Here is a 27,998-nt window from a genome sequence, read left to right as displayed (position 1 = left end):
ACACATTCGCGCGCGGCAGTGTACACGTTCGTATTACAAAACGGTTCCCCCTTGGGAGGACAATTCCATCGACCGTGGACACACGAGCTCCGGGTGCTTGCTTGCTTGTCGTACGCAAAGCCAGCTGTACAAACGCTGAAGCCTGGCAAGTCGTTACCTTTCCGGAGAGAGGTTACCACCACAGCACGCGTGTCTAACCAGTGCCAGTACGTGGTTAGCTTTTGATCGCTTGCGGCAGTACGCAATTTACCGGTGACTTTGAAAGTTCGGAGTGATGAATTTTATAAATCGAGTGACTGAGCGAAAAAGGGGTGTGTGAGCTTTAAAGGAGTCTTTTGATTAAAGAAATGTCTGTCTGCAGACTTTAAATGAAGGTTAATGTAAGTGAAGTGTATGTTTATTGATCGATATCTATCGATCGGCATTAGGGGAAGGTGGTACAAGTGGTGTGCTGTGAATGATAAGAGTATAATTTAATGCATATCGATAGGTGATAAGATAAGGGGTTTGAAAACAGTTAGCCCAGTGGCGTTAGAACAGAGTGAACAGTGAGCTTAAAGCTGAACGTTTAAAGGGAATGAACCTAGAGATCGATCAGATGGAACAAACTGTGTTATAAAAACCTGTTCAACCATCCTCTTTAAGGTAAGAGAAAAAAAACTCACCCCCTCGAAAACCACGACCATTTGATCATGTAACGCCTCGCACACATTATGGCACATTAGTTTCAGCTCAAACACACATCAACCGTAGTATGGTCGGAGCAAACATTCCTCCGAAACACACACACACAAACGGAGCCACTGTGAAAAATAGCTCCATAACTACCCAAAAACACCGACTACCCCGGTCCTAACATGAGATCATGGGTGATTGGTTTTGATTTAATTAATTTTCTCGTGACCTATAAACGTGTCGTGCTACTAAAAGCACAAGCCGTAATCGTTTAGCTGCGGACGGCTACTCCCAATGCACGTGTTGCCTGCCGCCGATCGTCCAATCACGAATGTGTCGAACGAGCGTTACAAACGTTGCTTTTTGATTGACGTTGTTTCTGGTGTTGCAAAATTCGCTGATTTTGTGTCACAAAATAACAAGCTCGTCGATGGGTAATTTTGGCTTAAAAATGCAAGAAATGCAGTTGGGTTTGCAATTGTACGTACTTTTGCAGTGACATTAACATGCGTCTTATGCAGCTACGAGCAGGAATTAGTCTTTATTACAGGTGTTCTAGGATGTTTGCAATAATGTCCATGAAATGACACCTTATTCCTATTTCCTCACATTCAAATGAGGAACTTTAACATTTTAATTGCACTTTTATATGTATGATGCGCATGATTAGATTTAGCTTATTTCAGTACAATTTCCATCAATGGATCTTGGTGGTCATTTACAGGGTTTTCCAGGAGTTCTCATAGCTGTGGGACACTTTATTGACTCTTTGTTACGTGAAACGAACTTAATGTAATGGGAATTGGACTCTATAGCACCCTTGTTGGACAAATCCAATAGGAATTTCCAAGGAGCCTGTCCAAAAATGGTGCCATAGAGTCCAATTTCCAACATATTTAGTTCACTTCCCATAGGAAAGGAAGTGTCCCACAACTATGAGAACCCCTGGAAAACCCCTTTAATAACTATATCAAATTTGAATTAAATTGTTGCCGGTACAGTCTAAATACACAATTCCATCCAATTCGTATCAACATGAGATCATTTACATATCTTCATTCGCCAAAAAAAAGTGATCCACACAGGCGACATCTACCGTTCGCTAGTCGTAGCCATTTAATTTCTTCTTGATAATATCGTTGCATCTTCTTGTGAATATTATCAATCAGCAATTAGCAATTAGCTATCCATATCGGTCGACTAAAGCACATTTTCGACTGATGACAATTAGGAAGAATGTATAATTAATCGAATCCAGTGGGGCCATTGCCTTGTTCTTCCTGGCTGATGTCACGGCATCATGATTGTGCTTCCGAACAGTGATGCTCACAGTACCTCCTCTTTACCCGGATGTTCCGTACAACATTTGTTGGTAGCAAATTGACGAAACCTTACCTTAGCCCAGCTCTGCTCAATCCAGTGCGGTGGACAATATAAAGAGGGAGCTACGAAGGGAAGCAACATTTAATCACGTACTATAGCCGGTGGGTCGGTCGGTCGGTCGGTGGTGTGCTCATGGTCAAAATTCTCACTTTCCAACGCCGATGGAAATAGGTTGGCGCAATTTAAAAGCAGTTACCACTGTTATACCGCGTGCCGGCATACTGCTTAACCAAATGCAATATATATGCGCAACTCGCTTTGTGCGACAAATTCCCAAACAAAACACTTTCGCCGTTCTTTTGCGGTGCGTTTTTTTGAAATGCCCAGATAGCAGTTGTGATTGGAGGGAAAATTGAGAGAGAGAGAGAGAGAGATAGAAAGAGAGAGAGAGAGAGAGAGAGAGCGAGAGAGAGCACAGCGGCGACTTTGATTCAGGTTTAGTCTGAATTTACATCCGCGTTCGCGCAAGTGACCATCATCAATATATCACCGTCATCGTCACAGCCCTGTGTATGTAGTCAACCAGCTGACGAATGGAAGTAGAAAGTAGTTCACATCGTTTATTCGCGCAAAACGCACAATTGGTGCAATAATTTTGCGCAAAATTTACCATACTGCCTGCGTTTAACTGCATGGCGAGGATTTGGGAATTTACCCGGCAAGGTACAAGGTTCAAACTGGTGCCGACTGTGCATCTGATTAAATTTCAGTATTATTCATAACACAAAAGAGAGCGTTATCTGTGTTTTTCTTTTGGGGCAATAAATCACGCTACAGGGCCTTTGCACATAAATAAGGCTTACTAGACGCATTGGCATCACGTAACCCATGGCTACCTAAACTACGGGCCACATGCGTCTCTCAAGAGCGTATAATGCGTAAAAAGTTTATTATTTTGACTATTCTAATCAAAAATATTTTTTTTTTACTTTTTCAAGACAAAAATCAAGTTTCAATAATAGAAAGCTATAGAAATTTGATATATTCAGTTAGTATTTGCGTATCGAAAACGAGATTTCGACGTTCCTTAATAGATAATGGTCGCGGGGGGAGGGGGGGGGGGTCACAAATGGGTTTGTGGTTTTTTTTGAAGCAATGTGGTACTGGTCCTGAAACTTAAAAGTTTGGAGACCCCTTACATAACACCAAAGTCGGATCATCAGGCGCAACATGGGAATCGAACAACCACCGTACGGGGGTCTGGTTTTTACAAGATCTAGTGTGCTTACCATTAGACCACATGGCCTTCTCCTTTTGACACAAGAAAATAGGGTTATTTGAATTGCGTACACAACACAAGGGAATTTGAAAACAGTACACAACACAAGGGAACACATTTCACAGTGAATTGTTGTGATGAATACGAACGTGCCGTTTGCCAATACGCTTTCGGAAAGGTGACAACGAATTAAACGCACGCAAACAATTGGCATCGTTCTTTGCGTCGGTCGGGCTTGTGAATGGAAGAAACTGAAACCAAAAAATCCAATGGCTTCTTCGGCCCCGTTCAATGACAGTCTCGCTAACGATCCGTGTCATTCCATCAATTTGTGGGGCTTTGTAGCGATGACAGTGTGAGCAAGTGTTTTGGTTTTGTTTTTGCTGCTATTGATGTCGTAGCCAATATCCGGCTGGGGTTGTATAAAGGCAGATAATTACTGCACCGCTTCTCGTTTTTTTTTGACATTGAAACAATCGAAGCTTTGCGGCTGTTTCGGGCTCACTTTTCACCGATGAAGCAATGTATCTTGATAGAGTTTTGTAAATGTTTTCGTGTGTGGTAAAGCTGAATTAACTGTAGTGCACGATGTGATGAAAATGCACCTGCGTGATGAAATGATATTACCATTTTCCTATGAGCTTTTTTGTTTGGTCGTTTTTATCAAGAACGGATCAAGGCATGTTCAAATGTGATTAAGATAATTTCACGATAATGTTCAGGCAAGAGAGGTTAATCATCAACGCATCTTGAATTAATGAATCGCGTTTTTCATCAGTTTTGGAAGGAGTTGAATGTATTTCGCAAAACAAATTGAAGTGAGAGACATACACGGAGATGGATCAATGTGCATGGGGCAATTACTTGAATGCTTTGGTACATTTGTTTAATGGCATGCCTGAAGGACATTTGAATGTTGGTATATAGATGCATTATTGTGTTTGTTGTTAGGGTTGCGTTGAAATGTTTTATCAATTAAATGATTTGCAGGTCAAGTTGGAATAATTTTTTTATAGATCCTATATACTTCACATGATTATAATTGCTATGTAAATATTTTGAATGTAAGAATATATTATTATGAGTGAATGTATTATAAATCAAAGACCTATGTAATGCACTTTATTCAAAAAGCATGATTTTTATGGACTTTATCTTTGAGTAAGGCTTTGACCTACCTAAATGAATAATCAAATTCAAATATCTAAGAAGATCTACTTCTTGTTTCAATTCAATTCGTCTTTTTTCGCTTATAGAAGTCTCTTTTGCTCATTGTTTATTGTACGCCGTCTCTCTCTCTCTCTCTCTCTCTCTCTCTCTTTCTCTCTTTTGCATTGAACACCACAACAACAGAACGTCCAAATCACAACAAAGCCTCCCAAACAGAGGACACAATTAATGGAGTAAAGTGAAGCAAAATGGATTATCGTGTTGCAACGTGTGCCAGAGGACAGATTGAACGATTTAACAGCCCAACAGCAAGAGACAGTTGCTTTCGCGTCTGTCGCGATATTGTTCAAGGACACGTTGTCTCCTTTTTGCGAAGCCATTCGTCACGTGTGAGGTCGAAAACAGAAACTATAGCTGTGCGGCCTCCCCAAAAAAAAAAAAAAACGAAATGGAACTTACCCGGTAGGTCTTCGCGGTTAAACTCCCTTGAGAAGTTCATTTAAGGGCACGGTTGTGGCTTGTAGGTCGGATTTTTTTTTCTTGTTCCACGTTTCGACTGTCTTGTTGTTTGAGTGTCGGCAATTGGGACTTCTTTTTTTACGTTTAAAGAGGGGAGATTTAAAATGTAGCTTTTAGTTAAAGAAAAAATGAATCCCTTGCGGGCCCGTTGCTATGGCAATTAAAAATAGAGGAACAGCTTGGATTATTCTGCTCTTCTTCAGTGGCCCAGTCAATAAAACTCCCACTTTCTTTTGTGGCGAAAAGTGAGCGGCGATTTCGGTGTTGGTCGGTTTAAACGGCCGGTTGCAACATAGAACCTCTGAGCATAACTCGCAGCTCCATCGCGTGGGGATGATTGTTCTTGCTCTCTTCGTAACTGTTTATCTTCCTACTGCTTTTCTTCTTTTTCTTCTACACCTCCCCACCCTTTTGCCACCCTTTGGCTTGATGGGGGGGGGGGCAACATTAAACCACCACTAACACACATAAAGGCTCGGTTTCGCGCCAGACCTATCCTACGCTACGCTCTACTACCTTCGCCAACACTGACAGGAGTGTTTTGATGGTGGTGTGCGGTGCGGTTTGCGTGCCCATTTGCTGCCAGCCACACACAAACACACACAGCATAGGTCAGCAACATATGGACCATATTTTGTTGGGGAAGGTAAAAAAACATTTATTACACACGCGAGATATAACTAGCCCGGGGGAAAGAAAAGGGGATGGAAAAACACGGTCAGAGCTTTTGCGGTACGGCTGTGGGGACCGGTGGTGTTTTGTTACTCACGCACACACACAGACGTATAAACAGCGGCTCCCTCACGTTCATGGGTTCTCGTGTATCTTGCAGCAATAATCCACCCCTCTCCCCGTGGGGTTTGTGGGGTTGTCTCATCGTGCCGCAGCTCATTCGGTTCGCTCGAGACACAGCCGCTGCTGCGGTCAGTTGTTTTCGGCGCTCCCGTGCTCCAACAACGCGAGAGGGCACGCCACGCGTCGGGTAGTTTTGGGGTTGTTTGTTTGGTCGGGAAAATCGATTCGGCAAAAGCAGGACATTTCGGTGCCTGCAAGAGAAAAAGGGCTTCGTTTGTGCTTGTGTGAGATAGCGAGAGAGAAGGAAGGAAAAAGAAGCGTGTGAAAGAGAGCGAGAGAGTACCAAATCCACGCGAGTAGTAGCAACCGCTTGCCAAGTTCACCATCTCGTAGTCGATGCTGTGCGTTCGTTGGCTGCCGTTGACTAGGGCCTACACTGCTCTCTTCCACACACACCGAGTAGACATTTTCCGAGCAGCTTTTCCAGTCAGTGTGTGCGCTTTGCTGACTGTTCTCCAAACGTCGGAAAGCGCGAAAAATTGCGTAATACCCAGCTGGCTTGTGCGAAAAGTGTTTCCGAAAAGAGTGGTGCTTCCTCGTTCGCTTCCAGAATCCGGTTTTCTTCCCAAAACCTGCAGCATGGGTGCACTGTTTGAGTGAGCAATAATCGTACAACTAAGGGCAAACGCCATGGAAACGGTTACCATGGCACCGATCTTGCCACTGTTGCCGGAAGCTGCCTTCGCTGTGTGTGTTGTTGTTTCTGCGTGGAAAACTCTGCCCTACGGGCGGCTGGCACTGTCCGCTGGCCAGTTGTGATGCGAAGGGCACGTAGTCGGCGTAGTAGTGCAACGTGGTACGTGCAAAAAAGGTTAAATTATAACAAAGGTAGGTGTTTTCCGAGTTTGGAGACGTGTTTTTTGTGACGGTTCAGTACCAAACAGCTGGCAAGTGGCTGAAAAGTTTCCCTCGGTTTCTCTCGCAAACTGCTGGCACCTGTTTTTGTTGCGTCCAACGTGCCTTCTTGGGCTGTATTAAAATAATTACTAGGAACTTGTTTTCAGTAAAGAAAGAATAATGCAAATAATAAAACTTTCGCTTTAACGGAAAGAAGTTTGCAGAGGCTAAGAAGCTTACAAAACGTTTACGTAATGCAAGCAAAAGCTCTACGTTCTGACGTGCTCCATTATGATGGGTGCGTTTGGTCTATAAACAGCAACGCTTGCGTAATATGCGGATTTGCTTTTACCCTTTTGCCATTTGCTATTTTGTTCTACTTCGTTTCGTTCGTCAGTGATTTTACCAACGCGGGTAAAGTTTTTTTTTTTACTTTTATTTGCATTTTCTGTTTAAATGGTTCATGAGGGATTAGAGTACTAAAGTAGTTGTACGATGTCATTGTTTCAAATTAGTTACAATGTGATTTGTTTTGCAGCAGGTTTGAAATTTCTTTTCTAGTTTGTATTGTTAGTATTAGCAGCAACTGTAACTTATTTATGGTTTAAACCAATGAATTACTCACTCGCTAATAGAAAATGATTGTACACAAACACTCTTCGCCTACAATGCAAATAATTCGTTCCAGCCGTGATAAACACGGTTGCTGTGTGCTCAAACCTTGTCAGCGGGTAATTAAATTTGTCCCTTTTTTCGCAACACAATTGGAAAGCTTAACGAATAGATTTTTCCGTTCGAAAAATGCATCACCGAAGTTGTTAGTAACCGAACTTCTTGAAGCTTTTCCCGTGACAATTTGCTTCCCTCCCCGCGAGGCCGCACCACCGCGCACCGTTCAAAATCAATCAGCACGCGGGCGCTTACCGACGCAATCAACCGCTACACCGTGTAGTTCACAAAATTGGAGGGCTGTATTGGATTTTCATGAAACGATTTGTTGAACGATTTTTTATGATTGTTGCTGCAGCTGTTTTTTGCTGTGTTTTTTTTTATAGCGGAATCGTAAGTGGTTTGCGCATCCTAGGGGTGAAGCAAAGGCTTTTCGGCGCAACTACACAGCAAAACAAACCACACACATACACACACACACGTTCGAGGCCTTTGCCGAAGGTGAGCTCAAGGTTGCGGGCGAGCTTTCGAGAAAAATGCGCGGCAAACGGCGATGGCTGGCTGTTGATGAGGAGGCCTTCCAAGCCGGGCTTAACCGAGCCCACCAGCATGGATCGCCGCGGCCTACTAAAGCAAAGTACAATTGTAGCGCGTTGAAAGGAGAGAAAGAGAGAGGGAGAAAGAGACAGCGAGCAATGAAAAATAATCGCCATGCCGACCCCATTTCAAAAACACCCCGCGCAAATCGACGCGTTGGGGGAGTTTTTCTTCTGCGAAATGGTGATTGCAGCGGGGGGTGTAGAGGGTGGTGCAAAATGTGGTGTGAAAATCGTGCCATGTTCCGGTGAAAAGCTTGCCCGCGTGTTCGGTCCGCTAGTTTTGATTTGGGTGAGGCATTCAGCGTCATTGAAAATGGGTACACAGTGGCTCGCAAGCGCCATTAGTGGAGTGCCCTTAGCCCTTTGCATTGCCCGCGGTAGATCTTAATTAGCCGCGTAGAATAGGTTCTATCCGGGGTGCTAGACATTGACCGGATCCGAAGGTTTTGTTGTGTACGTAACGGCTCATTACTAATAACTGATACCTACTGGGCGTGATGCACCAACAGATAAAAGCGAGGAAGCGTGATAACCCCATGATGTAAGCCATCCCTCTCTGCCCATCTCAACGCATGATGGAGCGCTGTATGGTCATTAATATTTAGCCGCAGCTTAATTACTGCTGATGGAAAACCTTCCACGGAGCTGCTGCTGCTGCTCAAAGCGCATCGGGAAGATGTATCGGTACGCACCGGTGAGCCGCACATAATCTGATGCTCACAATCTAACTTCTTCATTAATGGGGATGAAATAACTATCTGTAGCATTTTATATCTTTTTGATGATTGGAGTGGATTTGAATTATTTTGGATAGAAAGTAAATTTCGCTTTATTGTGTAGTTCATTCGGAATCTTGATGATCATGATGCTAATTTGGAGTGGTTGTGCCAACTTTTTTCAAAGAAGATCAATTGTTTGGGTTTATTTACTGAATTGCATTTGAGAATCATAGTTATTCTTTGATCAAGTGCGTTAGAACCGGAATTGTCATTATAACTTAATTGTATTGTGCTTAATCCTAGAATAAAACCTCTACCCTCTTATACCTAATCTGCATATATAATGGTGCAGAGAAGACCATATCTTGAGTGTATTTTACCATTTTATTGAGAGTTTTGCAATCCTAAATTCCATATCACCAAACCAAACTACATAACCTTAAACATGTTTCATTGTTCAACAAATTGTGTAGCACTACTATAAGTAGCTAACTTACTCCTAATGCTCTTATGAATTCTGAGAATCTATTTATTGTTTTTTGTTAGTTAAATTAGATACAGGCAAGCATGCCTAAATACTGTCTAGTAGTGTTTGCTCCCTAAATCATGTCTTCGATTATTGAGAGGATTTTTGTGCTGTACTCTGCTGTACTGTATGCTCTGCTGTATCAAACGTATGGTTTGATGTGAATCCAGTGGAACATTGTTGTACGGTGGATAGATCCTCACAAACTCTTCAATATCAATATATTCTTGGACACCAATAATACACAGCGCCTCAAAGCCTCCCATATTATGTTCTTCTGTCTGACATTTCCAAAATTTAGTCTGCACGTCTTCAGTCATCATAATGAATAGATTTAAAATAGTGCCCTTAAAAAGGGACTTTTCATATCATTTCGTACTTTTACAGTGTTTCTGTAGCCAACCGGAACGAATTGTTCGCTTCCGATGTTGAGCTGGCTAGAGAAACCCTTTATTTTGTACCCGACTTATCTACATGTGTACTTACTCTGCATCCGTTTTTACGCAAAGTGTTGTCTTATTTCTTATAACTATGCGTAAAAATTTACCCATAGTTATCATACTTGTGTGAGGACTTAAAACATCACGACTCACGACTTAACTATAACATTATAGGTTTGCTTTCGGAAGCTACAATTAGAAATAACTAAAATACGACCATCAAAGTTGAAAAACTAACAACTTCTGAATGTAATGTAATGATTAAACTATGGTAATGTGCGTTACGGTAAATCTTTAAACATGCAACCATGTTAATATTCATGTTTTTGCAGCTCATCGTCAGTTTGCATGAATTCAGCAAAAAACACAGTCACACAATGGGGGGAATGTAGACTGCCCAATCGTTAACTGGAATATATAACAACCGCAGCGGGCCAAACCTGCAGCACCGTGTGCGACATGCCATAATTTTTGGCAACCAGCCATTCTCAACCTCCCCCAACCATTCCCCCCCTCTCGCCACCCAGTCACGTGTTGTCCAGGATGGTGCCACGCTTTTCCATTCCACAGGGGTTTGTTTGGAGTGTGTTACATAAATTTCACAGTTTTAACATTTCCGCCGGTACGACAAACCCGTTGCAGTTTCGGAGAGTGTTTTGTTGTTGTGGTTGTTGCATTTTCCAACAACGACACTTAAAGTAAACTAGCTATAGGGAAGAGGTTGAGCCGCTCCGGTTGATGGCTGGAAAAGTCATTTAATTTATGTAACACCTTGATTGTGTTTGCTGCAAATCACTCTAGAAGCACACGGTTGGTGGAATTAGTTCACTGCGAGGAAAATTGCAGTAATTTTGCATTATCTTTTTCCGTTTGCAATGCACTTGCTGCATACACAGATATGTGTATAACGAGTTATTATTCCTTCCCCGCTTGAGTGGCGGTTTCGTTCGTTCGTTTGTTCGCGATTGCCAACGCGATTCGTTTGCGAAGAAGACGAACGTTGTGGTGTGGTAAACAAAAAAAAAACAAAAGCAATAATTGCATTGCGAATCATTTGCGGACTAATCCGAGCGCTAGATGGAAATGGTTTCACATTGCTTGGGTTAAGTATTTTGGCGTGATCTGTCGGGTAATGTATGATGTTTCTGTTTAATTAATGAAGACATAACCAACAACAAAGCGATCAAAACCGGTCAGTGCTGTGTGAGAGGGGAGGGGAAAAGTATTTCAGCAAGAATTTTCATATAATTAGAGGGAATTTGTGGTATTGATTATTTGATGAAACACATATCAGCTTATTGAAACAGCTGTTTGTTCAAATTTCGATACAATTACTTATTCTTGCATGAAAACATCAAACTCTAATTTTTAGTTGCACATTTCACAATAAATGTACTTCTTTATATATAAGATATGACTTGCTGTTTAATTCATACAAATTTGATTGGATAATCGATGAATTAATACTAAATCAATACATTATCCTCTACCATAAATCATTCGAGAAATTGATTATGAGCAGCGTAAAAATTAACGATAGCCAAGGGGGCCAGTCTAAACCAGCGGCACCTTGCCAATGGTAATTCGTGGAAAGCTTCACTACTGTCACGTAATCGCTCCGTGAAAAACTCAACGGACACTTATTAACGCAGCCTTAATTGGTAATTTTACACATGGACGATTCCCTGAAGGGCAGTGCTGTTGTTTGTTTTGTTTAAGGTTACGGCAGGGAATATTCCTAAAGCGAGTGTTATAAATATTTATGTTTTATGCTGTATTTTTATTTATTTATTTTTTAGTAATGACATGTCCTAATTGGTTTTGAGATGGTTTAAATGAGATACTACACACCGGGCATGTTACGTGCCGAGTTTCTCCGGTGTTGACCAAGTGAAAGATTGGCCCTCAGCAATGCTTGCAAACGATCTAACGATCTAAGATATGGCCGGTGCGTACAGAATCGATTGTTCTTATCCCGTCCTTAGCTTGCCTTCTCGGAAGATTAGGAAGCTTTTGTCGTTGGAAGATCGTTTTCACTTCTACCAGATGTTCGTTTCAATGTCGGATTCAAAATGCCGACACTTGTGCTCTTACATCTTCGGTCCCGTGGTACAGTCGTCAACTCGCACGGCTTAACATCATGCTCGTCGTGGGTTCAATCGTAGAATTGAACCGTACCCCGTATCAAGGACTATATCCGACTGCGCGTGGCATTGAATAAAGTCTTGAGAGCCTGTATAATAGGCGTCGGCATGTCCGCGTAGGACGTTTACCAAATAGAAGAAAAAGAAGTAGAAGAAGAATAAGAAGAATAAGAAGAGGGAAGAATAAAAAAAAAAGATTATAAGAAGAATAAGAAGAAAAATAAGAAGAATAATAAAAACAAGAAGAATAAGAAGAACAAGAAGAAGAAGAATAAGAAGAAAAAGAAGAAGAAGGAGAATAATAATAGTAATAAGAATAAGAAGAAGAAAAAGGATTTACATCTTACTCAAATGTTAATCTACCTTTGTGAATCTGATGTTTTGCCTATTTTCATTCTCAGCCACTCTCATTTTGTTCAAGTTGTATGACGATGTGAAGAATGCATACATTGGAATGTAGGATCAAGTGGACAGAATGACATGCAGGCATTGAGTATTGACTAACTTGTCTTAGGTGGCTCGTGTGGCACATGGATCAAATTCATAGCATAGCATGATGACTGTGCCTCAATTCTAATATCCACTAAGTCGGCTTCCTCATAAACAACTGATTATCCTGCTTAACCTTGTCATCCTGGTGAACAGTGTAACAGTTGATAGCTGTAAACGCCGTCTAGTGCCTTAAGAGGACTTGGTTGAATATTTCGTATACTGAACTAATGAAATGAAATTAAAGTGAACGTATAGGAGTCGATATTTATCCTGCCTTATAGAATGGCACTGAGGAAAATTCGGGAATGTTGGATACTTGCGAAATACTCTTTACCCTGAAGAGAAGATGTTAATTATGTAAAGTTTTCTTACTGATTTTATTTCAAATTGGATATTTGTATGATTATTTTGAGCAGTTTAGTGTACTATAGTGTTCAGCAGAACAAAGTTTGCGTCATTGCTAAACAACACCACAAGAGATTGTGTCCCATGAAAACATCCTCAGCTTGGGCAGCCAGAAAAGAGATCGAAAAGAGGAACCAAAAAAAGCGATCAATCAGTAATAGCTGTGAAATGCGTCATCGTGAGGTGTGCAAAAGATTAAATCTTTTCGGTTAGGTAATTGATGTGTAGACGTGTTCGAGACTAGTTCATGGTTTAAACATCAACCCATTGGCTACACAAGCTGTCGATGCGCAAGGTGGAAAACGATGGAAAGTCATCAAAGGGGAAGGATCGTGTTTGTTAGTGAAAGATTCTGCTAATGTAAATTGGTGCATGATATGGCAAAGCTAAAGTCCAACGAACGTTTGCTTTAGGTAGTCTTCTTTACGGTGGCTATTAAAATATGTTACCACTAGGCTCCTATTGGAATGCAGCACAAAAGCAATACTTTTCATGTGTGCTAGCGCCATTAAAACTAGCGCATAACAAACTGGGTGAAAAACAAACTACCCCTTGTGTACACAGCAAGGCCCCGTTTTCCTTCGAAAGGAGGTTGTACAGCAACTTCGACCTGCACTAAATCGCAGAGCAAGAGTATGTGTGTATCTCTCTCGCTCTATACGAACGTGATAGTCTTGCGCTTTACTGGATCAGTGGAGTAACTAGGCAGTACGGGCAGTCGAATGTTTTCAGGCGAGGATTTTGCTGTTGGAGTTTTTCTCCTTCCGAGATTGACTCATCGCAACACGGGCACACAAGTGAAGAGGCAAGATGCAGTCGCTGCCGCACAGGACAAACAACAAACGACGGGTGCGCGTACGAAATAGGAAATAGGGGCGTAGGTTAAAGCATTTTCTTCTGCTTTCCTCTCATCCAACATACTAGTGTGGGTTTGTTTTTTTCTCTCAAACAAGCGTGAAAAAGTGAACTCACACACGATCGCCTCTACCAAAAAAAAAGGAAAAAAGAGAAAAAACTGTAATCTATGCAAGGTGAACGACCGGAAGTTGTTGTGCTGGGCAGCGGTATGATGCAGCAGTGGTCATTGTACCGCTTGGGCAGCGTGATCCGCTACCGATATCAATGCGCGGGGGGATCGTTGCAGGAAGCGCAACGTTTGTTTTTCCCGTTTTTCCACCATTTTCGCTGGCCGTCGGCGCTGTCGTGGTCGTGCGTCATTTCGGGGCTGGGGTGGCAAATTTACATAACTGACAGCTGCCTGATAGTGTGAATGTGGGCCGTGCGCCGCGTTCCGGTGACAGATGTGGAGCTTTGACGTCATTTGCTCGGGTTTTTTTTGTGTGTAATTCATGTATGCAGTTTCTACCACCTTGTGATGCTGGTTTTCCTTTATCTAAGATCAGAAAAGCCCTTCAAATACACAAAATGTAACGCTTGAAGCATGTGTGCAATAAACGGAAAAGTGGTAGAAATGTAAAGCATAATTTATGTACGGTACGGTGTATCATTATTGTTCATCCGTTGATAGCCCTGCTGGTTAAAATTGAAAAGAAAGCTGCTGGATAACATGCTGCAACATTGAAACATAGCACTATGAAACAAAAGTACCTAGAGAGAAAGAGAGACATGTCGAACGGGTGTGGAAGTTGAGCAGTTGAAGAGTGTGGGATAATTTTGGGTCAATTAACCTTTTTTCTCGTTTGAAAGAGATCTGAAGCTTGAGACTTTTCGGTTTTCTTCATCGTTTTTTTTTGTTGTTGATGAGGGTTTTAGCTGGACAATGACCAGATTTATTTTTTGCCAATTTATGAACGTTTCATGTCCATTCCTTCTGGCATTTTCTTCCGCTTTGGCGCTTTGTCCTTCTTGACGAAAATTAAGAGATTATTCATTTACCAAGCTGTTGGTGCACCAACAAAAAGAAAAGAGAGAATGCGTCCAATGTATAATTGCTGGATTGCTGAGCATTTTATGATAAAATTCAGGAAAACGAATGGTGAGAGGTAAGATGCTTGTCGTGAAGGAAATAAAATGGAAAATGATGGAAAATGTATGTGTGAAACCATTAGCAGCTCGTGGCGCTTTCGAAACTGCGGAAGTATGACTCTCTGTTAATTAAGCATTAATTTAGAACTAGAAACAAAGTTCCCTCCGTTCGCATTTGCATTGCCAAGTTGGTCCATAAATGGAAAGAGATGGACCAAATTCCTTTACACTGCGAATTATTGCACAGTGATTAGTAGTCTGATCTAGCCTGATCGAGGCTCCCCGTATTAATGCTACTTCAAACAACATATTAAAACGGGCGAAAAGCTTATCCCAAGCTTAATTATACGAATAACAATATTTGTGAGAACTATTTTATTGCACAAGCTTTCAAGAATGTTCTGAACCTCTCTGTACTAGATCAACGCGACAAATCAGCATTTATGAGCCACTTCAGCTTGTGAATTGTAATCATTTGTAATGATTGTAACGATTGCATGCCACATGAATACATACACTTTAGTGCAAGACAATTCCCCGACTAATCGTGAGATGGCGTGACTCGGGCTAGGTCTCCACCATTCCCGGAGAGGCGTTTGACCGCTCGCAAGCCACGCGTTTGTTATTTTGGGCCATTAAACACGACTTCCCAAGAGGAAACGTTTACATTCAACTTTTCACAGCGCCAACGTACGAACGGCATTGGTTCCACCTTTCAAGGTGATATTTGGGGCTTGCGCTGGCGTTGCGTTTCTTGCTTTGCTTTCCCAGGAGGGGTGGAGCTTGGTTGGGCGGTAAATCGAATCAAATAGATGGTCCGTTGGCATAACCTTGAAAGTTTGGTCAATTGAAATGCACTATCGCCCCGCGCCGGTGGGTGGTTTATATTTATAAATATAAATAACATGGGGAATGGACACGCAATGGCAAAACAAGCGAAAAAATAACGTTTGTCAATGACGTGATCGATAAGTTCGAGTTCGGGGGAGACATAAAAAAGTTATTTTGTTGTTCTTCTCCTTCGTTGCTCACAACATTATACAACATTGAACGAAAGTCCTCTGCGATTAATCAAACTAATTGATAAAAGATAACGAACACATGGTAGTAGAAGTGGTTTAGAATTTAGCAATAAATAAAAGCTTTTTATTGTTCGTTGTTTGTGCTAACCTTCTTTCCGCGGAAATCATCGTCTTGAGTGAATGTTGCAAATTGCGCCGGCGGACTTTGGTTGTTCTGCGCAACCTTATTCGGTTTTGTGCACCTGATTACGTTGCGCTACTGGGGCGCACACCACTCGATAATAGCGCAAGAAGCGCTAGATAATTATTATTGTCCGCCTCGGTCATTCCGGGGGGCGCCAGTCGCCCGCCACTCGAAATCGGTGACCTCCTCCTCCCCCGTGGTGTTGGGGTGGCGCCAGCGGGTTCGCTTTACAGCGGCACTTTCTAAAACATGTACTGGTGTTGTTGTTGTTTTTTTTTGTTGTTGTTTCGCTCGTGTTATTTTTTTCAACTACAATGTGTCTTTCCTCTTCTTTCATTGCAGGCGTACACAACATCACAGCGTGAGAGGGGGTGTGTGATTCGGTGTTTTCTGTGTTTAGCTTTTGAGTTCTTTTTTTGTTGCTTATTTTGCTCACCCCACGGATTAAACGCTTCACACCATCGCCCTGGGGCTCGCCTAACGGCCAAGCTTGAAAAAAGAGAGGAGAAAAACAGCAAAAAGAAGCAAACAATTTAAAATTTTACAACCGTGTCGACCGTTTGATGTTTACCGGGCCTCCGAGTTTTTCCATCGCTCCCGGTGGTAACGCTTCGTAACGCTACTCACTACCCCCCTAACTAGCAATGTCGTCGAAACCGGTAACGCCGGTTTCGCAGCGCCGTGCGTATCCTGGCGAAAACGAAAACACTCGCATCCCGCAACCCTTCTGCCGGTCCTTCTCGCTGCGCATGCGCACCAGCCGAAGCTTCCATGACTACCAACATTATCGGAGCGAGTGCTGCGATTGCGATTGTGGTGCCTCGCAGCAGCAGCTGGGCAGCCATCCAAGCAATCTAGTCATGCAAGGATCGGGAGTGAAGACGAAAAATACGGCGGCCACAGTATTGCACGGAGGCAGTAAATCGATTTCCCATGGCCTCCATCAGCAGCAGCAGCAGCAGCAGCAACGTTCACCAACGATGGCAACTTCGAATCCTGCCACAGACGTCGCTGACGAGGTGGATTCATTCGCCGTTTCGTCCAGCACCGGAAAGGATGGCTCCATACCGAACGGTGTAATACCGCACGGCGGACACAGTGATGGCGGTCACACGCAGCACACCAATTGCATCACATCGTCCGGGCTGTGCAAGTCGAAAGGAACGTGCCAGCAGCTGAAACAGCAGCAACCCAGCATCAGCTGTCAGCAGAAGCAGCATGAGCGTGGCATGGTAAGTTTTCCCGGAGCGTACTGTTTGGCCAGTGCTGTGTCGTGTTGTGTAGGGATTACATAATGGAAAATATCAACACCCGGCATTGCCGAAGGTGACCTAGTTCGTGTGTGTGACGGGTTCAAGGGTTCTTCTGGTGTTGTACGGTGTGTCAACAACAGAGGTACAATGCAGTGTGCTGGGGCTAGCGATTTTTGTCCTTGCACTATGATGAGGGAAAAAGAGAGTGGATGCATCGATTTGGATGGTGTATATTAAATATTAAGAATAGTATGCTAAATCGAATCCACAAAAAAACATGCAAATTGCTGGCAAATAGCGCTTCATTTCGATTTGTGAGATCAAGGGCACGTTTTGCATAGCGTTTTAAGATAGCTGAGTGAAAAACACTCTAACAAAAAGAATAGATTAATCTTACGACCCAGTTCCAAGCGAATAGTTTCTATGATTGCTAGTGCTTGTCTATGTTAGTGCCAGGTGTTTCTAGGTGTAATTTCAGTTACATGGAAAAATCGATACTACCGTAGCGTGGTACGAGTAACAGTGTGACTAACGTGACTTGCTTGCCGCAGCTGCAGGCACAAGAGTTCAATGGAACCATCCTACAATTAACCTACTTTTTGGATTCCCGTGATAAAGTCATTCATGCAATACTTCATATAGTAGTAGGATTAATCCGATGCAGATACATATGATAGACTATGGATATGGTCTGAACGAATCTTTGAAACTAACCAATATACCCTAATCGGGGGCGGTCCCGTGGTACAGTCATCAACTCGAACGACTCAATAACATGCCCGTCACGGGTTCAATCCTTGAATACACCGCCCCTCCCCCCGTAGCAAGGATTGACTATCGGGCTGTGTGATAATGAATAAAGTCTCGAAAGCCTGTATAGACCGCCGGCATGTCCGCGTAGGACGTTACGCCAAATAGAAGAGAATACCCTAATCATACATAAGGAAATTCAGCAATTCTTTTAAGAAAATCAGCGATGAATCCTACACTATTCAAGGCTCTGAAATCTTAAAAGATCCATCAATTCCAGTCAGGATTTGTGAATTTTAAAAGTATAATGAATATACAAAGTGCCACGATGTAAATTTTGAGATTTACGAATCTTCAAAATTCTATGGATTGCCAAAAATGCTTAAGATACAAAGACTTCCGTGAGGCCGTTGTCCATGAAGAATCCAGACTCGTCCGAAGTCGACCGGACTTGCCCCGAATTGCGGAGTTAGATCTGATTTTTATTTGGTGTTGAATTCATTTAACCGCAGTCGAAGTTTGAGTTGATCTACGACTACATTCTGTATTACCTGTCGCTATCAGATTGCTTCCAAATTTCAATATATTAAAGATTCTTTCAGAATTGACAGATACAATCTTGTGAACAACATGTTTGGTAATATGAACACAATGTTCAAACAATCCCTCTTAAAAACCTCATATTGCACTTTTCAATAATTGGAGTAGTACTTTAGCCATCTGATCTTCCAGATCGCAGGCTTTGAATGCCGGCAGAATCGTTTTCTATTTATCTTGCCTACAACTTCCATTTGGTGCTCTTAAACCATTTCCAAATGATGAAAAAATCCGTTTCTTTATTTGTTTGCTACAACATTTTATTGTACCTTTTAAATGTTTCCAGTGCAATTGCAATTGCAGAATCTCGTCTTGTAAAATTGCTCTCAATGTGAAGTAACCGATCGTACAGTTTACCTTATATGAACATGTACACCGATTTTCTCTATCACCAATGATCACTCACCAGAAATATGCAATCCATGTGGTAAAGTGAAGCAAGAGAGAGAAAAAAAAGAACAACTTACGCCAAAACAAATCGAATGTTTTCGCTTTATGCATGGGGACCAGGGAGAGCACACAATCGCTGGTTTTAATAATCGGTAATCGTAAATCACCCCGCGCGCGAGACACAGCAGCCCCCTGGGTCTGCGCCCGTGGTATAATTCGCAATCGATGGGGCACGATGGGGTGTGGTTTGGCTTGTTGGTTCGTACATGCATTGCGCGTGCTGCTCGATTATTATGGGTCCGATTTTCCATCATCTGATCTACATTTAACAAACACATAAACCACTGTGTTGCAGGCTGCGGTGGCTGGGGAGGTGCCTTGCACTCACACACCTGATAGTGAGTGGGATGGGAGGAGGCGCGCCGCCGCGGTGGCCTATCGATCGTGTACATTCTCCGCTTGAAGGATGATGATCCGTTGAAGATGGTGGCGCTTGTTCGGGATACGAAAATGCACAGACAGTGTTGGAAGCCCCCCCCCGCCAACAACAACTATCGCTTGCACCTTTCCCAGGCCCACCGGACCAGGTGAGCGGCACCAGGGAAATGGCAAATCGTTTCGATAGTTATCGCTCCCGGCGTGTGCTGGTTGATTGTATAGAAAGCATCAAGAAAGGAGGGGAGATGGCATGAAAAAAGCATGTGCAAAGAAAGATGTGCTGTCCGTGCAGTAATGGAGATGGTCCGGTGGGTGGAACACCACCGATTTGATTGTTTGAAAACAGTAGGCACACACAGCAAACAACAACAAAAAAACGATCGTACGCTGCTATCATCATCTATCTCCATCCATCCAAACCATCCCATACACATCATAACGACGAACCGACAACACTCCGAGGTGTGAGAAGAAAAAGCTAAAACTTTTGCTTTTCTTTCGATGGATTGACTACCCTCGAAATAAAAAGCACACAAAAAAATGAATAAATACACACGAAACAAACACGGGTGGGGGATGGGGAGAGAGATGTGCCTGATTGCGTCGGATGAATGTGGGGTGCCGAGTTTGGATTGGAGGCACCAACAATAATTCGCATCGAAATCTCTCCTAGCGCCAGCGCGGGCGTCCGCTGACGGATGCACCAAACGAATGCTGTCTTATCAGTCCACCGAGTTCACCGAGTTCCATTCATTCTCTCGCGGACATTCCGTGCGATCGGACGGAAGTCGGTTGCTGGGCATTCGTTGTTGGGCCAGGGCCGGTTTCTCAGGCATTTGAACCGTTCACCGTTTTCCATCGCGGTGAAATGATCAATTACCGTCCGAATTTCCACTTCAACTCTATCGGCAAAGGCCATTCTCAGTGTGGTTGGCGTGTGATGGGGCATTGAGGGTTTGGGGTTTAGTGGAAAAATTAAACGTGGCGCTTTCAAGACGTTGAAAAAGCAACGGAACACGAAGTGTGTGTGTTTGTGTGAACATTGGAGAATAACATTCGAATGAAGTGTGGGTTGCAGGAGCCGCCCAGGAACCAGAAAATGGAATGGAAGATAGATCAAAAACGAAAAAGAACATTATTTGTGTGAGTAGTGTCTGTTTCGCATGAGTGACGATTAGCGCAAAGTGGAAGATTTCAGTACAAAGAAACGAAAATCCAGAACGTGTCTCATGTTATTAGAAAATTGTTTCGTTCAAGAAGCTGCAGAGTTAGTGTCTGATTAGTTGGAGCTACGTTCCTTCTTGTGCCAACTCGTTCGTTCACTTGGTCAAGGCATCACTGGCAAACTGTTGACCCAAAGCTAGCGAACTGTGCACACTCGATCACCTTAATAAACTCGACCGCGTTTAAGTTTCCACTGCTACAAAGAAAACTAACGCCAAACGCCGTTTCTCGCTCTCTGGTGATGGTCAAGTGGTGGCTCGCTTTTCCCTGTAGTTGTGTAGTAGGCGTACTCGGAACGGCGAAGACAACGCGCTCTTGTTAGCGGGTGCGTGTAGTGTGCCTTGTGTGAAGACCTGGCTGAACTTGGCGAACAGTGAGTGTGGCTGTGCTGTAACGGTTAGCTGATCGGAAACGTGTATTTGTTGCTGTTTTAAGCAATTCCGCTGCCACTGTTTGCCGCCACGCACAGTAACAAAAAACGCTTTTTTGCAGTGTCGAGTCGAGGCTTTTGGATTGGGCGAGAGATTCAGTAGAAGTGAAACTAACGGAATAGACGGTTTGGTGCTATCTGGTGCCATTGGGCTGTTGGCATTTGGGGGGTCTTTTCAAAGACCAAACCAAAGATCACTCTATAACACAGTACAAAACGCGTTAGTGAACGAACTTAGTGGAGTGGTGTAGAGTAAGGATTATCTGGAGAAAAAGGGTACTCGTTAAGCTTCTCCTTTGGCTAGAAGCTTGTAACTGAAGTACAAATATTTCTTACGTGCTGCGGTGCTGTGGTGTTCAGTGTTGCGGACGTCAAGGTGAATCCGATATCGATAGCTCTTTGACGTTTTGATAGACGAAAAACGCAAAGAGCAGTATCGGGAAAGGAGGAACCAAGATTCCAAATCGAACGGCAGGCAGATTATGGGAAAAAATGTCGAAAATGATGGTAATTTATTGGCTTTAATGAGCAGCATTACTGTGAGAAAAGGGATGGGGTGTAATGAACTAGCAAATGATTGATCTTTATTTCCCTTTTTTTTTTCTCTCTCGTTCAATAGTCTTTGAATTTAATCAACTCCGGACACAGTAGCAGTAGTAGTCAAAGAACGCCCCGAACTCCACAAACACCGGGCGGAGGTTCCGGACTGGGTTTGCAGCGCGCCGGCGGCGGCGGTGCAGTCGGCAGTGGCCTCAGTCCCAAGACGCCACCCGTTTCGCCCGAGTCTCCAATCAACAGCTATCTGGACGATGATCTAGACTCGCTGCACAGCTACAGCTCGGTGGCGAGCGGCATGTCCTGCGACCATCCGTACGTCGCGCGCAACGGCACGACCTTCAGCGGCCGCAAGATGAAGTACGTGGTGCACTGCTCGAGCCACGCGGGACAAACCGGCGGCGACTATCTGACGCCGACGCAGCGCGCCCAGCGCCAGATACGCCGGCTGAAGGAGCTGCTCTCGCAGGCGCGGTGCGATCTGGAGCAGCGCGACAGCGAGATCCTGCGGCTCACGAAGGAGGTGGTCGAGCTGCGCCTGTTCAAGGCATCGCTGAGCTCGCCGGAGGAGCGCAGCAACTCGAGCGATGCGGTAACGGTGCGCGAGAACACCACGAACGATGTGAACACGCCCAGCTCGAGCCAGGACATTTCGCCCATCGTCGACCAGATCGATGAGGGGGTGGCGAAGGCGAGCCCACGCCACCACCATCACCATATGCAGGCTGGCATCCATCAGGTGCAGTTCATCGACAAGCTGTCGACGTCCGAAATGCAGAGCTCGTTCGCTGATTCGGGACACTTCGAGGACATTACCACGTCGTCGATCCACTCGAAGGACTCGTACGTGCACACGCAGGACCGTGCGTGCGGCAGTGACGAGGAGATGGATGCGGAGCGGAAGCGGCTCGTCGCCCTGTACGAAGAGCGCATCGAGGAGCTGATCAAGCAGCACCAGTCGGAGGAACAGCAGCTGCGCACGTCGAACAACGATCGGTTTGAGGTGCTGCTCCAGAAGCTGGCCGAGTCCAACACACGCTACTGCGATCTGGTACCGGACTATGAGCAGGTGGGTGGCGGCTAAGTGGACAGAGTGCTATGGTTGCACAAACAACAAGTGATTCTTATTTTAAATTGTAGGCTAAAGAGCGCATCCGAGAGCTGGAGAAGCAGCTGGAAAAACTGCAAGCTCAACTGCAGGAGCAGGAGGATAAGGCGAACAAGATGTATCTGCACATGTACACCAAGGGCCAGGAGGCGGAGCGGCAGGAACAGGCAGACCGTGTCAGCGATATGGCACACGCCTCGCCAAGCCGCGTCTCCATTCCGGAACTGATGCAGCAGCTCCAGGTCACACAGGATGAACTGGAAAACATAAGGGTAAGTTTGGTATGCCCAACCCGGGTTGTTCGTAGAACAGCGTTCCCCACCACACACCTACACACACACACACTTACAAAATCCATATCTGAACATATGTCCCTGTGATGCGAATGTCTGGATGATGTTGGGTTGGCTTCCTCCGATGGAAGAGCTGAGTCTTGCTGTGCCAGGTCTTCATTGAATGTGTCTGTGTCCTACGTGATATTGTTTATTTTACGTTCCCCCCTCAAAAACCCTTTTTCCGGAGGAGCTTATGCACCGATTCGATTGTTGTTGTGGTTGTGTTGTGTGGCAAAAAGTTGCGTGTGCTGCATTGTGCGCTGGTGGACACTGGACGTTGTATGGCTTGTGGTTCCAATATATACGTTAGATATAACCTCTGCACACAGTAAAAGTGAAAGGAGCCATGGATGCAATGGAAGAGACAGAGATAGAGAGAGAGAAAGAGAAGAGATCGTAAAAGAGTGCACACGGATTGTGCCATCCATTATTATTTGGCGATGCGCGATGTGTAGCCTTTTTTTTTTTTTCTTTTTGCACTGCTTATTGTAGCAAATGAAACGCTCATGTAACTGGGTTGGTTTCTGTTTTGCCTTTTGATGTGAACAGAATGTAAAATCTAGATGCTTGGGAGCTTTTTAACGTTTGAAAAAATAATTCAAAATTCTTCTTTTATTCATACCGTTGATTAAATCAGGATCAAGTTGCAGGAATATCCACAGTTCGTCCCAATATTTATAACTTTTTTTTACTGCTGCTTATAACTTTTTTTACTGCTGCTGAAGAACAATTACTAGCATATTTACTAAGTTTTCTAAAGGTTTTTATCAGTTTTTTCTTCTTTTTTTCTTATAATACATTGACATTGTTTGTAGATAATTTTTATTATTGTTCAATTTTAAATTCGTTTTTTTAATTTATTTTACTTAGTGAATATGTTGTTTATATTTAATGATAATTATAATGTTATGATTCTTCTAATATTTGATATTTATGTTTGAAAAACTGTTAATATATTTAATACATAATTAATTAGTTTTGATAATGAATGTACAGGCGTCCCCCGAGTTACGACCCCCTCGAGTTACGACGATTCGCAGATACGACGATTTTGATTTTGACAGTTAAAAGTTGTCATTGACAAGAAATTTATGTATTTTTTCGAATTTCTGTGCAGATAACCGTTACAAACATATTTCCTCAGATTCCACAACACCCCGATCTTGAATATCTATGTCGTGTAAACGGCTTTTGGAGGGAAATTAATACATTACCGTACATTATTTTTTATAAAATATTCGATTTCATAGATTCCGACTCTTCAATCTCGGTTATAAACTTTATATTCATAGATATTCGACATACGACTATTTCAACTTACGCCTTGCTTTAGGACATTTTTTCGGTCCCAAATACAGTCGTATCTCGGGGGACACCTGTATAAATTAATGTATCGAATTGAATGAATATGTAAAAAATAAGACAACTGTGGATATCTGTCTAACCATTTGAAATTCATTTCATGGATAAGTAAAAAAGAAATCTAGGAAGCATTTTTAATATATTATGAAAATTCCATTGCAAACTCGTGAGAATTGTCAAAAAAGGGAATTAAGTAAAATAGGATCAATGCAACCAATTACTATTTAAGAGGAATAAGTTAAACGTAATTTACTTGTTGGGTGGAAGAGGTAGTTTAGATTTTTAAGAACATTGCCATTGCTAAACACATTTTATCGAGTCTGCTGTACGCACTATCCTAGATGGTGGATCGCTTTCTTAGCTGTGTGCTGCGCTAATCCGCCAACGCTAAAGTGGTCAAATTGCTCGGTACGCACTGTGTGATACCTATACTGCGTTAGTCTTTCTGCTTTGTCTGTCTGTTTATCTCTTTCCTCTACCTTTCCAATACATTAGCTTCATTCTCATAGCAATACAGCTTACCATTTTTTGGTAGGAAGTTTAGCATTCACACATGAAATCAAAATGTTCATCCTATCACATTCGAATATTGCTAGAAATTTAAGCAAGACAACCATTTGCAAACGATTCGGCCTAACTTATTTATTTACTATAAAAAATTTAGTTTTGCAACCAATCTACCACTCATCAAAACTCACTCTTTCTCCCCATGTTCCCTACTGTCGATCACACACTCTCCAGGATACGAACTATCAGCAAGAAAGTGGCGGTACGCAGGTTTTACTGAGCGCAAAAGAAGCAATCTCACTCTGGCTTCTCGGTGCCCGTAAGGTTTGTAGCAAAACAGTCAAAACAAATACAACAATTACGACATTTAGCATCAACCTAGCAATAACACTTGAAGTTGAAGTTATTAGACCTGAAATGTTTTCGATTTTGGTTTTTATTCCATTGCTCTCGGGGCTGTGTCGCTTACGGCGAGAGCCTTGACAAAGCTTACTACCATGCGGTGATTTGTTTTTAGCTTGTTTTTACCACTGTATTGTTCATCTGACTATTTTTGGTTGGTATGCGATGGTTTATTTTTCGGTCACAATAGAAGGGATTAGTTTATGTTTTATTATTAGTTCGTGTTTAACGGTTTAATGTTGAACTTTTGTGTTAATCCGTTAGGGGATGGGTTCGGGTGAAGCGTGGGTAGAGCGAAACAATCTTCCCTACTTTCTCTGTGCTTTTCTACACTTTCGCACATGTAGAAATTCTACAGTTTGCATGTATGCATGTTGAGTATGGAGTTTTCATTTTGGGTTTTTTTTCAATAATGTTGCTAACCTTTTCGTTAAACGTTAACTAATCAATTATGTATTGCTCTGTGACATTGTCCAGTGTAAATCGTCGCTTGTTATATTATTTTTTACCATCATGCACCACTTGTTGCTTTCGTACTGTGCACTACTTACCCTTTTTGCTATTACTACGCTTATTTTGTACGCTTGTTTATTATTATAATATTTCTGACTGCTTTTTGTATTCCGTGCTTGCTACTATATTTTTGTTCACTTTTCTCTAATTTTATTTTCCCTTTGTCCTACTTAGTTATTAGTTGTGAAATCGGTACTAAAATGTTAAGTAACACTAATTTTTGTCCTTTTAATTTTAGACCATGTACAAGCGATTGATCGATGCTCAGCAGACGAAAAACAAGGTCGATCCCGAAGTGACGCTGCAGTTCCTGAAGAGTGCAATCTACTACTTCCTGACGGACAAGGAAAATTCGCAGGGCCACTTGAACGCGATTGAGAGTATTCTCGGCTTCTCGGATGTAGAGCGCTCCAATATCGACAAAGCGCGAGCGTATAAGTAAAACGGTTTAAGAGCACTGCAACGCTTATATATAGAAACAAAATGGGAGAAATAGTAAAAGAATTAGGTAAAAAATACAGCATACAGTATGTTTTATCGACACAGATACACACAACACATGCACCCACACAAACACACACACACATAAATATCTAGACAAAACACGTTCATTACTGTAGATACGATTTTAACGTCCCTTGCAACAGTAGTAAAAGCTAAGATGCAAGAAGTTCGATGTACTGAATATGAGGAGTGAATGCAACAAAACGGCCTGTCACGTACTTCTGGTTTGTGAGATAGCGAAAGAGTAGTACAGGGCATCTAGACACGAAGCGAACGGATGTATGAATAGCACTTTAAGCATGATCTAAAAGAGTTTATTCCTCCACACGTTTAAACCAATATGATCCTCACGTGAAGTTACTGTGAAGATGTATGTAGATGGTTCGATTTAAGGTAGTTTTCTTCAGTTCCTTTGCACTTGGATTAATATTTATTCGTTACAATGGTGATATAGCTGTCGGTTTTGTGGGATTTGGCTTTGATTTTATCCATAATCCAAATTTTATCGTCTGCCGACAATATACGCAAAGCAGCGCTTTCCTTTCGAGTTCCGTTTTAGACAAAAAGTGGTCAGCTGTTTTCTATGTTCGTCGTTGCTTCTACATATACTACAAAGATACTCTCTGCCATCCAGATTTTGATAACACCATGCTGATGAGAAATAGATAAAGTAAATAGAATCGTTATCCATAGAGCTACAGAGTAATTTAACTGTATGTTGTCGCTTGAAGATAGATATGAAACTACGCATACGTCCAGACAAAGCAGCTTTCGACGCAGGTAGATAAGTAAATTAGCTATCACCAAAAATATAATATATCCCAGTGGTCCCTACGCATTGACCGTGCAACTAGTGGCAGACCGTTTTTCTTACCTTTGTTTGCAAGCCGAACGCAGCCGTTTGAAAGTTTCCACCAGGGAAATGGACGACCGTCATCAAAACGATCTTTAGCAGGGAGAGCGATCCACAAAACAGGGAGTGTGCGCAGCGCGTATACCGAGCGAGTTGTGAATTATGGCAGTGCTTTAATGCAGAGTAGATCTTTAAACGTGTTGTAGTGCCTCAACGAAGCGTTTGTGCAAGGGAAAGAATTATTTGGTTCTTTGTGCGTATGCGCTTTGACAGCATATTTCGTATGCTGCGCAAGGTCTTTCGTGTGGCTCAAAGGCTGTTGCTGGACGGCATAGAAAAGTGAGAAAAGTATAGATTCAGGCTGAGGATTGCTAGAAAATTATACAAGTATTCGGATAAATGTACTGACTACGAGTGGGAGGTATTCTTACATCACTAGCGAAAATAAAACTAAGAAACGTTATTGTTGGAAAAGTAGTTTTTTCTTCTTATTCCAGCTGTTTGAAAGAAACATTATATTTAGATAGATAAATTGTATATACATATGGATATACATATAATTTACATTAACGGTAAGACTCGCAGTTTTGACTGGTTAAATCAAGTGTAAGTGTAATTGTGATCATTTAAGGAGATTAAAAAATATAGATTTTTGATTTTTTTAAAAATAATTACAAAACAATTACCACATATTAACACAACTATCTTCGATGATCTTGTTTTCTTAGTTCTAGTTGTTCTTCTTTAGTTTTGATCATATCTACAAGATGATCAATTTAAAGTCATGCATTTTACAATTGGTGTTTACGATACTTTTCGAAATCGTCAAAACTATGTTTTGTAAGCATGTATGATGGTCGATATGAACACGTAAATCATTTAGAGAATATTAGATTATGATTTTCATCATATGAATCATATATTTTTATTTGA

General features: G+C 42.5%; 1 protein-coding gene across 5 annotated transcripts; it reads left to right on the top strand.

Annotated features, from left to right (window-relative positions):
• On the top strand, positions 1–27,542 carry LOC120899728. Of its 5 annotated transcripts, none has more exons than XM_040305885.1 (6): positions 1–645; positions 16,187–17,076; positions 21,546–22,550; positions 22,622–22,861; positions 25,028–25,117; positions 25,947–27,542. In XM_040305885.1, exons 2-6 carry the CDS (start codon positions 16,489–16,491, stop codon positions 26,148–26,150), a joined length of 2,127 nt encoding a protein of 708 aa, XP_040161819.1. In that variant the 5' UTR covers positions 1–645; positions 16,187–16,488; the 3' UTR covers positions 26,151–27,542. The 5 variants fall into 5 exon arrangements, with proteins under 5 accessions (XP_040161819.1, XP_040161820.1, XP_040161818.1 ...); XM_040305886.1 differs by lacking the exon at positions 1–645 and adding an exon at positions 6,029–6,617; XM_040305884.1 differs by lacking the exon at positions 1–645 and adding an exon at positions 6,029–6,649.
• Positions 27,543–27,998: the final 456 nt, after the last annotated feature.

The sequence above is a fragment of the Anopheles arabiensis genome, chromosome 3 (genome assembly GCF_016920715.1).
Source record: "Anopheles arabiensis isolate DONGOLA chromosome 3, AaraD3, whole genome shotgun sequence".
Taxonomy (NCBI): Eukaryota; Metazoa; Arthropoda; class Insecta; order Diptera; family Culicidae; genus Anopheles; species Anopheles arabiensis.
This window is presented reverse-complemented; position numbering and strand designations above follow the sequence as displayed.